This window comes from Amia ocellicauda, chromosome 3 (assembly GCF_036373705.1).
Source record: "Amia ocellicauda isolate fAmiCal2 chromosome 3, fAmiCal2.hap1, whole genome shotgun sequence".
NCBI lineage: Eukaryota > Metazoa > Chordata > Actinopteri > Amiiformes > Amiidae > Amia > Amia ocellicauda.
The window spans coordinates 51914742-51927740 of record NC_089852.1 but is presented as its reverse complement, the minus strand read 5'-3'; the positions used below and the strand labels follow the sequence as shown (position 1 = coordinate 51927740).

At 40.9% G+C, this 12999-nt stretch overlaps 1 protein-coding gene and 1 pseudogene across 1 annotated transcript in view; one reads left to right on the top strand and one right to left on the bottom strand.

Annotated features, from left to right (window-relative positions):
• Positions 1-12999, top strand: part of cog6 (component of oligomeric golgi complex 6) — an 89753-nt gene that overhangs the window by 31744 nt on the left and 45010 nt on the right. Inside the window, exons 5-7 of the mRNA XM_066699903.1 lie at positions 10653-10764; positions 11830-11912; positions 12326-12396. Coding sequence (XP_066556000.1) covers positions 10653-10764; positions 11830-11912; positions 12326-12396 — 266 coding nt within the window. The remainder of the gene's footprint in view (positions 1-10652; positions 10765-11829; positions 11913-12325; positions 12397-12999) is intronic.
• Positions 6717-7861, bottom strand: LOC136746466 (uncharacterized; annotated as a pseudogene).

Here is a 12999-nt window from a genome sequence, read left to right as displayed (position 1 = left end):
GGTTGGTTAGATAATTGCATTAATGAGAAATTGAACAGGTGTTCCTAATAATCCTTTAGGTGAGTGTATGTTCGTGCAGTAAAAGTGTTCACCTGGAGAGGGCTGTCAAAATGCAGTGTGAGGGACAAGCTCATGCAGGGAAAGTGGAGAAACGTGTCCTGTGTGGACTGTCCCAAGCTCTCAGGTATGCAGGCTAAATATATAGTAAATAGTTTCTTGAAATACAAAGCTACAGTGAATACAATACAGTATGTTGAAAACAAAGTTTACACGATGTTGAAAATGTTTACTTTAGTGTGCAATTATTTTTTGATAAGTTATTTTTTAACTATAAATATGGCGAAACATCCCTGGACAGAACCTTTTACTATTAAGTTCGAAGGTGCTTTCCATATTTGGATCAACACACATTTGCGAGCGCACATTTTCTGCAATTTCGGGCATCAAGTCCCGCTTCCGTGCGCGTTTTACAGACTGAGTAACAGTCGCAGCTTCATTGCGCTATGACTCCATTCGAGCCGAATTTCACCAAACTGGTCCACTCCCGACAACATCAGGTGTCCCATTAACGGTGAGTAGCATTATACTCTATTTAAATGTAATTGTCTATATATCACACTATTAACCGCTAGTACCATAATATTAAATCCGCTTAATTTGCATTGATGACATCATATGCAAATTATGTGTGGCCCGTGAGACTTGCACTTGGACCGTAGTGCGGCCCAGAGGAAAAAAAGGTTGAGAACCACTGCACTAGGAACACTAACTCTATATAGGACATCCCATATTACTGCAAATACATAACATCCTATTGGTTAAAAAAACAGGAAGGGCTGCTATTAGGTTCCACACAATAACAAGCACTGAGTGCAACAAACCTCCGTAACAGGAGTATTTACAAGTTGCCACAGAGCGAGACAGGAGAGTACAGGTGAGAGGTATCCATCTTGTTGTTTGACTAGTTTCAGAATAGTCTTAGCATTGCTCATTTTGTTTTAAGTTTGCCTTAAATTGACGTTAGCATTGTTTGTAGTTTGCCTAAATTGAAGTCAATTCAGTTCAGCTGCTGAGTTGGTGAAAGTAAACAGGTTGTAGAAGGGAGTTTCTGTCTAGGACTAGCAGGAATTCTGTTGCAGGAGGAGCCAGGTGGGGCTAGTTAGGTGTGAATTGGGGGTAGGTAGACAAAAGCTACTTAAAGCAGCTGTTGAGAGAGCTGTGCTGTTTCTCGCTGACAAAAGTTAGGCAGTTGACTAGCAGCAGGAACCAAGAAAAAAAACACTACAGTGTCAGGTTTGCAGAATGATTGCCTTCCTGGATGAACTCATCCAAGAAGGCTTCATTTGTGATCGTTTTCGGCAGGTTGAAATCCTAGAGATCAAGGTTCGTGATCTTGAGGCTCAGCTTGTCGATCTGCGCTGTATTAGGGATATAGAAGAATTGGTCAATCAGCCCATGAGAGAGATGTTGTGCACTCCAATACCTAGGAGAGTTGAGACCTTAGAGCAGGACAGCGTAGAGAACTGCTGGGTTACAGTAGGTCGTAACCGCAGAAAAGGGCATGCACAACCCCTAGAGACACCCCAAGAGCTTGAATTGCCCAACAAGTTTCAACTGCTGGACACCGAGTTGGACAGTGACAGCTCAGAGGGTGATGGGGGGGCAGTTGAGCACCAGAGCACCATGGTGCCCACTCCCCCCCAGAAGATGGAGGTAGTTATAGTAGGAGACTCAATTATTAGAGGTGTAGATCACACAGTGTGTTCTAGTGACAATGAGACCCCCATGGTATCTTGCCTGCCTGGTGCTCAGGTTGCAGATCTCCCTAAACTAGTAGACGGGCTACTGTCCAAAGCCGGGATGGAATCCACTGGTCATGGTCCACTTTGGAACCAATGACATAGGAAAAGGTAGGACAGAGGTTCTGCAAGACAAATTTAAAGAGTTAGGAATAAAACTAAAGAGCAGAACCTCCTCGGTAGTTTTCTCTGAAATACTTCCGGTACCACGTGCCAGGCCAGGGAGACAGGCAGAGATTAGAAAGTTTAACACGTGGTTGAAAGCTTGGTGTAGGGAAGAGGGGTTTAGGTTTATGGAGCATTGGTCTTTCTTCTGGGATAGATGGGACCTGTACAAACTGGACGGTCTACATCTAAACAGAAGGGGGGCTAATGCATTGGGAGAGCGTATGTGCAGTGAAATTGAGAATCATTTAAACTAGTAATTAGGGGGGCAGGGAGCTCTGACAATGGGAGATGTTCCACTAAGGAAAGAAAACCAAGGGAAACTGCCAGTAGGAAAGTCCTGAAATGTTTGTACCTCAATGCCAGGAGTATAAGGAACAAGATGTTAGACTTGGAAGCCACAGTGCTGGCGTGTGACTATGATGTTGTAGGAGTGACAGAAACATGGCTTACAGAAAATGATGGGGATGAATACAAGTTGGAAGGATACACACAGTTTAGGAGAGACAGGCAACATTGAAGAGGGGGTGGGGTAGCATTATATGTGAAAAATGACATTGAGGCAGAAGAACTTGTATTAGATCCCAGTAACGGAACAGAATCTTTGTTGGTGAAACTTTTGAACAAGAGATCTGGAGGATTAGCGGTAGGAGTGTGTTACAGGCCACCAAACTCAGATATTCAGAAAGATGCTGCATTGTACAGTGTAATCAGGACTGCATGTAGCAAGGATGTGGCTGTTATAATGGGGGATTTCAATTTCCCAAACTTAGACTGGGAAAGCCCAGTGGGGACTACAGAAGCAGAAATAGAAATGGTTGAGATGGTAAATGACTGCTTTCTAACTCAATTTGTCAGGGAACCAACCAGAGAGAGCGCATGTATTGACTTGATCTTTTCAAATGACCAAGATAGAGTCAGGGGGACAGTAGTTACAGAACCAATGGCAATATGGTTAGCTTTGAGGCATTCTTTCAAAAAACAAGGTCCAAGTCTAAAACAATGGTCTACAATTTTAGAAAAGCAAACCTTGAAGGTATGAGACGGCACTTAGAAGAGGTAGACTGGAGCACACTGGATACAGAGTCAGTTGAAAATGGATGGGTATATTTTAAGAATATACTACTTGAGGCTCAGGAGCAATTTGTACCAAAACTTAGCAAATTGAGGAACAAAAAACACTGGCCAAAATGGTTTAATAGAGGTATGCAAAAAAATATAAAAAGGAAGAAAATGTTGTATAGTGCATACAAAAGGGATGGTGACAAATCAAAATACATAGAATATGTTGAGCTGCAAAGAGATCTTAAGAAAGGGATCAGGAAAGCAAAGAGGGAAATAGAAAGAAACATAGCTCTTGGAGCTAAAACCAATGCAAAGAGCTTTTTTCAATATTACAACAGCAAGCGGTCAATAAAGGAGGAGGTGAAACAGATAAAGGGCAAAAATTGAGGTATCTTGGAAAACGAACAAGATGTGGCAAATAATCTAAATGAGTATTTCACAGAGGTTTTTACAAAAGAAAAAACAGATGACATGCCACAGGTTGACAATCAGTCCAGTCAAACCCTAAGAGCGATCAGGATAAATGAGGAGGAGGTACTAAAGGGACTAGCAGAATTTTTTTAAAAAAAAGTTCTTGGATATAGTCATGAAACTGTGTCAGAAAATCCCAATAGACTGTAGGATTTCTGCTGCTCAGTATCGGGGACAGTAGGTATACACTCCAAACAAGGTTGGACTGCTTTGGTCCAGTTCTGCTGATACAAAACAAAATGTGAAAAAGTATCAGTCCAGCTATGTTACTTTTCCAGTACACTTGACATGAATATGTACTATCTTTAGATTTTTGGTTCTAAGAGGGTGTTTGTCTTGCCTATATTTCGAGTCATTTCTTAGAGTAGGTCTCAGATGGGAAGGAAACTTCAGTAGCCTGCAACCAAAGTTTTTATTTGATTCTTTGATTTGTAAATCACTGCTGTTTTTCTGTTTATCGCCTTGGAAAAGATTCATCATCGAATATACAACACAAAAACACAATGCAACATAAAGAATAGAGCTACCAAGTCAAATTGGCACCTCATTGTGGTCCTGGTATTGTGCGGGATGTACGACTTTCTAAACCATGAGGCAGAAAATGCAGAGCAATGCCAACAAGGCCCTCTGTCAAGAGGTCAGTCGCCCATTCTCTGTTAAAATGGAAAGAGGGGGATGGCGATGAAGGGAATAATCCTTCTGAATACTACACTTTCATAGGAGCCAGCAAGGGAGAGGGAAAAAGAGAGTTCGTTCTACTGTTCCCAGGGTTTTGACAGTGAGTGCTCTCACTGTGGAGCACTGTTGTCATGGTGACCATTGTTACCCAAGAGCCTCACCTCCACTGGGGTCCCCTCTGTGAACAGAAAGTTGTACACTCTCTCTTTCTCTCTCTCTCTCTCTCTGAGGAGGTGGTGTATGTTGCTCATGTTTTCAGTTTGCGTGCGCTGTGAGGTATGCTTAATTGAGTTTTTTTTCACTCTCTCAGCCTGGTTTGATTCTAGAAATCCTCACAAATCCCTGTTGAATATTTTTACTCAATAATTATCTGTAATTCCTTTGTTATTTTTGTTATTAGTTAAGTCATCATAAAATTTACAGAATGTTGTCTGGAACTATGTGGTCACTGTGTCTTACTCTATTGTCCTTATTCACTTTTTCCTTATAAATACACAATTTCTTGACAATACCTACTCTTGATTACTGAACAACTAATCTTGGCGATTCATTTGACATCTGAAATGCAGATTCACATTGAATTTTGAAACGTATCTGTGCCTTCGCTTACTCTGAGCAGGACTGATATATTTATGGTGTTTACATAAGATGCTGAGATGCTTAATATGCAGTATTAGAGCAAGTTACTAAACGGTATAAAAAAGATGGGATTATAAAACATCTAAGAGAGAACTGTTTTTGCAAATTTCTTGAAGTCTCTCCAAAAAAATCTAAGTGTGTTTTATTTTTTAATTAGTTTAACAAGATCATATCTGTTGTTCATGAAAACAAAGTAAAATATCCCTATTTAAACGTTATCATCTTAATTGTTTTTGTATAGACAATTCAGCTCAGACCTCTATCTCCAGCCCATCTCTGTAGGATAGTGAAGGTGACACAAGGAAAGATGTTCACTCTATATGCTAACAGCGATGGAATCAGTAAATCTAATTTCACTTCACGTCCAAAACTCGGCATGGACTTGACATTATAATACTAGTTTACTTTCAGTTAAATTGCAGCATTATTGAATGGAGACTGCTATAAGTATAGAGGTACTCAAGAATAGGGATGCTTGAGACAGTATGGTAGTCTGCTACACTAGTATTCAACTTAAGTTTTGTAATAATTACTTAATGTGCAAGGACTGGGTGTGTGTAATCCTGTCCAAATAACATTTCAATTGATTCAATGTAATTGTTTACTATATATATCACAAAAATATTATTACTATAGATTTTCAGTGGTTTAAAACTCTTTAACAGCCATCCACTCAACTGGGTGTAGATGAAACCCGAGTGGAGAGACACTGTTAATGTGAAATCCCTAAGTTAAGTGTCCTTATCTAATGGGAATCCTTTACCTAGTGAACTTGGGCCGAATCTCTATAGTAAACTACCTATGTTTGTATTCTGTAGCCTTCAGCCTTGCAATGTGTATAGAATGAAAATAACATTACTGCCATCTAGTGGGCATGGTGAGAAATCTATGAAGACCAAATGTAGAACTATAGGGGATCTCAAACCGGTATAAAAAGTAAAGCCACAGCATTATAACTGATGTGATTGCAGTTAATAATGCTATAATAACACAGTGCTCATAAACATCTTCAGACTACCACAATGCCAATGGGCCAAATCAGTTTTGGCAGTGCAGTGTCCCACCATATGCTGATGTAAGGTCCTGATGTTTTTGACACATTCCCTAAGTAGTGCTGTGTAACCATTATACAGTCTGTGTAGAAATTTCCTAAAGGTAGAAAATGTTTTTTTTTTTTTTTATCTACGTTTTCTGTTATGTACATATCAATCAATCAATCAATTTTTATTTGTATAGCGCCCTTCGCAGGGTAGCCACAGAGCGCTTTACAGACTGGTAAACATACAACAAACGTATAGCAAAATAAAAAACATAAATACAATAAAATCAAATATAGACCTATAAACATTTTACATGATCTAGAATAAAGTGAGTGAACATTTAAGTAAATAAACCATTTAGGCACGGAGGAGAGAAAAACAAAAAAACTCCTATTGATGGCATGTAGGAGAAAATGAATTTCTGGGGGTCCACAGCTTAGGGCCTAGGCCTAATGGTTGCCTCCCCTCCAGGCAGTATAGTTATTACAGCAGCAAGGAGATAAGAAAGTTCTTTATCGGTGCTGCTGGCTGTGCTCTTCCCTCTGGAGGAGGCCTCTCGCTGGCCATCGGGGGTGGAGGGTTTGGACCATCAACAGGCTTTGGGTTGCAATGGCTCGTCAAACCTTGGGTGTGGATGCCCCGTTGACCCTCCATGGTGAGGTGCTTCTGGGATTGGTTGTGCCTCATCAGACTTTCATGGTGGGGGACGAGGTGCCTCGTTGGACCCTCAGAAGAGGCTGTTGCTGGAAGACAAGAGGGCAGTCGTTCTCAGATACTGGTCATGCAGTGCAGAACATTTCCAAAGACAGTTATGCAATTGCATGTCCATGGCACACTGGCGGCACTATGGGCTAGAAAAACAGAGACTAAACAGATGAGTCTTCATACGTGATTTAAAGGCTAAGACAGAGGGGGCATCTCTTACATTGGCTGGAAGATCGTTCCACAGCTTCGGGTCCCTATAACTGAATGCTCTACCACCTGCGCTTTTCTTGTGTATTTTAGGGAGCGCTAAGTAACCGGCTTCCTGTGATCTCAATGGCTGACCTGGAGTGTATTCCATAAGGAGATCTTTTAAGTAGGGAGGTGCCAGTCCCTTTAGTGCTTTAAATGTTAATAAGAGCACTTTAAAGTCTATCCTGTAGTGCACGGGCAGCCAGTGAAGAGAAGCCAATACTGGAGTGATGTGTTCATGTTTTTTTGTTTTTGTTAGGATTCTTGCAGCAGCATTTTGGTCTAACTGAAGTGCAGAAATAGCTCTGTTTGTGCTGCCTGACAGAATGGCATTGCAGTAATCCAATCTAGAACAAATGCGTGTATCAATTTCTCAGTGTCCTGTAATGAGAGGAATTGTCTTAGTCTAGCAATGTTTCTAAGATGGAGGAAGGAAGATCGACACATTCTGAATGTGTGATTCAAAAGATAGATTATGATCACAGATGACACCCAGATTTCGTGCCATCTCCTTAGGGGAGAAATTAAAGTTATCATTACTCAGTTTTGTTAGTGCATGATGAACAGTTCGATTTTTGTCTCCTAAAATTATGACTTCTGTTTTGTCAGAATTAAGCATAAGACTTTTTTTGTCATCCATGTTTTAATCTCAGACAGACAGCACATTAGTTTTTCTAGGTTTATGGTGTTGTTAGGATTTACTGACAGATATAATTGTGTGTCATCTGCGTAACTGTGAAAGTTAATATTATGTCGTCAAATGATATCACCTAAAGGGAGCGTGTGTAATGAAAAAAGTATAGGTCCGAGGACTGAGCCCTGTGGGACTCCGTACTTAACCTCAGTTATATTTGAGTGGTTCTTGTTAATCTGTACATATTGGAGTCTGTTTGACAGATATGATTTAAACCATGAAAGCACATTGTGAGATAGGCCAATACGGTTTTCTAAGCGGTGTAACAAGATTTTGTGGTCGATTGTGTCAAAAGCCGCACTTAAGTCTAATAAAATAATAACACTGGCGTGCCCTACATTGGAGGACTGAAACATCTCATTCAATACTTTTAACAGGGCCGTTTCTGTACTATGGCCAGAACTGAAGCCTGATTGAAGTTCTTCATAAAGATGATTATTGGTTAAAAAAAGCTTGCAGTTGGTTTGCAACTACTTTCTCTAGAACCTTAGAAAGGAAGGGAAGGTTTGAGATAGGTCGATTGTGTTTAAGGTGGTTAGGGTCGGCACTGGGTTTCTTAAGAAGTGGTTTAATTACAGCTATTTTAAATGAATCAGGAACAGATCCTGAGGATAAAGAGACATTAATAATATTGTGTATTCTGTGAATAATTAATGGCAGAGATTGTTTTAGCAGTTTAGTGGGTATAGGGTCTAGTGCTCAGGTTGTTGTTTTCATTTTAGTAATTAAGGAGACCAATTCCTGGTGATTTACGTTAAACGAGTCCAAGGTAGGCAGGGGCTGTGAAGGACTGCATGTGTCGGCTATAGTATCTGTGTATGTTTCCTGTTCTATCTGTTTTCTAATGCTGTTAACTTTGCTATTGAAATGATCCATGAAGTCACTACAGGTGAAATTGGGGGGGATAACCTCTGAAGGCTTTACCTGCTGGTTAGTAAGTGTCGCTATTGTATTAAAAAGAAAACGCGGGTTATTCTTATGCGTCTCTATTAAATTGGAGTAGTAGGCAGACCTAGCAGAGGACAGGGCCTGCTTGTATCTTATTATACTGTCATTCCATGCCATGTGGAAGACCTCTAGTTTTGTTTCTCTCCATTTACGCTCACATCTACGGCATTCTGTGAGTGAGCGAGTGTGTTCGTCAAACCATGGTGAGTGTTTTGTTGGTTTAATTTGTCGTGTCCTTAATGGGGCTACTGTATCTAAAGCAGTGCTTAGTGTATTTTTGAAATTATTTAATAATTCATCTGCAGATCCTGTTTTGATAAAACTAGCATTTGGCAACAGGGTAGTGAATTTATGAATAGCAGTGGGATTTAGGCAGCGAGTTTCTATATTCCTGTCCTGTGTGTCTAATTCTACTCCAGGCAGCTCAAATGTAATGAGGAAGTGGTTGGAAATAGTCTGGTTTTGGGGTGATATTATGATGTTGTGAATCTGTACCCCACGGGTAATAACTAGATCTAGTGTGTGATTGTGACGATGTGTGGGTCAAGACATGCTGAGTGAAGCCTACAGACTCCAATAGGGACAAGAAACTAACAGTGAGGGGGTCGTTTTTAATGTCAATATGTATGTTAAAGTCCCCCAAAACAATGAGTTTATCATAATGTATGGCTAAGTCAGATAAGAGATTGCTAAATTCGGTCATAAAAAAGGAATAGGGGCCTGGTGGCCTATAAATAGCTATAAGCTGAAGAGGTGGATTAAGCCTAAATTCTACCTGGTGAATTTCAAAAGATGTGAAGCTGTCTAATGGCTTAGTAGACAGGCGCAGGTCTGTGCGGCAGATGGTGGCCAGCCCCGCCCCCCCCCGCGGCCTGTTGCACGGGCCTTCTGGCAGTAAGAGAAGTCATTAGGGGAGGCTTCTACTAATGGAATAGTGGCGTCTGGTCTTAACCAGGTCTCAGTCAAGGTGAGCACATCTATGTGTGTGTCAGTTATGGTGTCATTTATTTAGGCTGCTTTGCTAGATAGTGAGCGGATGTTTAAGACAGCAAGCTTATACATGGGAGGAGTAATGTGAGCAGGTAATTTGTCTTTTTTTTTATTAGATTGTTGAAACGAGGGCCCCGAGAGGAAGGAATACATCTAAGCCTATGACAAACTACTGTTTTAATAGTATAACTATTGATTTTGTTTGTATAAGATTTAACCTCAGGACAATTATTTTCTGACATAGTTTTTTCGCTGTTTTGCATAGCGATGTAAAATTTCTTTTTAAAATCTCTGATTGTCTATGTCTAATATAGTTAGTGCCAGCAATTCCTCCAATTTAGCTTCGATGTCAGAGACTCTGGCTCCCGGGAGGCATTTTACTTCTACTGCTGGTGACACAATCTTTAGATTTCTAACTATGGAGTCTCCAATAATGAGCACCTTCTCAGCAGACGCGCCGCCGAGGGGTTCAAATCTGTTTGTGGTCCGAATGGGAGACTGGTGCGCCGGACCTCTAGCTCTTCATTTCGTGCTTCTAGAGCCTCTCTTTACCAAGACCCAGCGATCCTGCCCCCGGTGTGGCCTCTCGCTGCTACAGAGGACGATTCCGTGTTTCTACAAACCGAGTCAAGCCAATTCTCTGCCTCTTTTATATTTCTAAGAGTATCTATGTGCTCCTCCAACACCCGTACTCGTTCCGCCAACTCCTTATTAACTTGCTCTTGCTCCACTATCACAGTAGTCCTTTATTTCCTTGAAAACCAATTATGGATTTCATGTCAAAGCTTGGACATAAATCTATTAAATCTATGTGCAGAGCATTGTTGCAGTGGGACTCTTTCTGAAATAGTTTATTCTGTTTAAAATAGCACCTGCCATGTTTCAGTGTTAAGTCTATACTGCTTTGAAAAGGATAAAAACATTACTATCTGCGCTATCAATGGTTTGATCTTTCAATTTACTTAACTTAACTTTTGAAGTTAACTTTTTGAACGTTTGAAGTTGCACTCCCCCATGTCTTCTTATGACTTTTACAGTAAAATGCTGTCATTTTGATGTATATGGGTATATTGAAAAATATGTTAACATTTATGTATTTGTACAGTGAATTACAATATCTTTGTCGTTTGCTTTTGTCACCTGCTCCCTGCCCCTTCTCACTTTGCTACTTTATTTACCTTCTCTTTCCCTCTCTCTGTCCATCCACAGTCACCAGCTGGAGGTTCGAGCCCAGGTTGCCAGAGCCTTTCTTGCAAAGTTCCAGCTGTCATCAGAGGAGATGAGCACACTGCGGGGGGGCAGGGATACTGCTGTCACAGAGGTAAAGCAAACACCATCTCGGTTTCCAACCATTGTCTCCAGCACACGTCTAACAGCCCCATATGAGCGAAAACCTGCTGTGCTAAAAGACACCATAGGCTTGAATAGTCTAAGGAAGTTACGTAATTGTAACAGGCTCAAAAGAAACCCTGTTACTGTTAGTTTCACTTACAGCAAGACAATTCACTTTTTGCATGCACAGTAGTACGAACCCAGCTGTATAAAAGAGTAATTGTATGTAAAAAATAATGTGATGTATTGTAAAAATTGGATAAGGGCGTCTGCTAAGAAATATAATAATTATTATGACTTTAGGGGAAGTCTGAGCTATATTTAAAGAGAGGTGTAAGAGAAACATATTGTGTATGCCTAGTCAAAGTCATACACAGTCTGAAAATATTCATACCCAGCTTTTTTCCCCTGACTGATGGTGTCAGGTGTGTGAGAGGAATGTATTGTACGACTCACTAAAATTCAACATCTGGAATTAAATGCCAATATCAATAATACAAAATTAAAAAAGAACTCTGTTAACCCAGCCTTCATAAGGAGATAGAAACCGAGGGTAGTCTGCTGGCACACACCCAAGTTACATTGCTTTGCACAGTGTTTTCCCATATTTGCACTCGTTTCCATGAGAAGTCTGGGCTGTCACGGGCCCTTGCTTATTTCTTCCCAATTTTAATATGAGTCAGTGTGATTTCACTAAGTCTGTGGGTGGAACTTTGCCAGAGTCTGGTTATTCTCAGAAACCCAAAGAATCAATGCTGTCCCAGTATTAGCAAATTCTGCCCCTGTTCTATTTCATCACCTTCAGTTGGGCAGAATTATTTAATCTTCTACAATACTTGTTTTTTATTTACCCTTTAATTCCTCGTGTTCCTTAAAGAAAGTATATGCATGTAAGCTTGTGGAGCATATATCAGTGAGTCTAAAGAGCTCCTACAAGAACTAAACAAATAAATATAACTAATTTTTGCATAATCAAAGACTTTCATATTTAAGCCATATTTAATCAGTGTTATATAGTGTTTTTAGTATAATTGTGTCCTGTTGATCCCTGCAGGATTTCTTCAAGGCCCTGACCCGAGTGAAGCATATCCACGATGATGTGAAGATCCTCTTAAGAACAAACCAGCAGACAGCCGGGTGAGTGCAACCCCCCCAACCACACTGTAGGACACACCATGCTGAGCCCACTAGCCACACCACAGGTGCCTTACAGTGACCAAGTACAGCTCTTTTGTGCTTATACCCATGACTTCTAAGACGGTGATGCCCATAATTGTCCTGGAGATCCCCAGTCCACACAGATCACTCTTGTGTTTAAAGACCAGGAACTTTAGTTATTGTAATTATTGGAATTTAAACAAGTCTTCTTCTGCTTCTTCATCTCCTTCTGCTTCTTGTTCTTCTCCTTCTCCTCCTTCTCTAATTGATTTTCTTTCTTCCCCATTAAGTTTCTTCCTTTTTGTGTATGCTTTTGTTGTTTTGTTACAATGATCACTGTTTTTGCTGCTGTTGCCACTTATTCACGACTACTGCTGTTTATCTTTTCGCAGTCTAGAAATCATGGAGCAGATGGCTCTCCTCCAGGAGACGTCGTATGAACAGCTGTACCGCTGGGCTCAGAGTGAGTATCGAGGGTCTGCTTGGCTGAATGGAGCACTGGCGGACCCAAATTACGTTCGTGGGAGGGCTACAGGCCAGTTGGGGTTAATAAGTCCCTCTCCACCAACACCTTATGTGTTGAGAACAGATGTTAATGGCTTCCATAGAAGTCTCCACCAGCGAAAGCATCCACTTAGAGTGCAGAAGGAGCCTTTTAGTCCTGGCTCCTTTCTGGACTATGTCATAAGCCAGCTATGCCTGGGAATGTTTAAAGGTCAACACACAATTGGCTGGTGGGATGGGATTTCCTGTGCTTGCCATACAACAACAAACTTTCTCGCTTACTAGTGAGCCATGTGCTCCACTACCTCATTATCTGAGAGAACTGAACCTTCACATGATGCTCTACCTCTGCTGTCTGTAAGTGTTTGTCCCCCTGTCATCTGTCTGGTGTCACCTGCCACAGCTGAGGAAGATGTCTTCCTCCAAACTTTAATGTGACGGAAGCACCTAGAGCTGGGCTTTCGCTACCAGCTTACGAGCAATATCAGAGACGTCATTTTTGACAACATAGGTTGACATGAAATGAAGCTAAGTGGTTGCACTGATTGTACTGGAGTTAAAT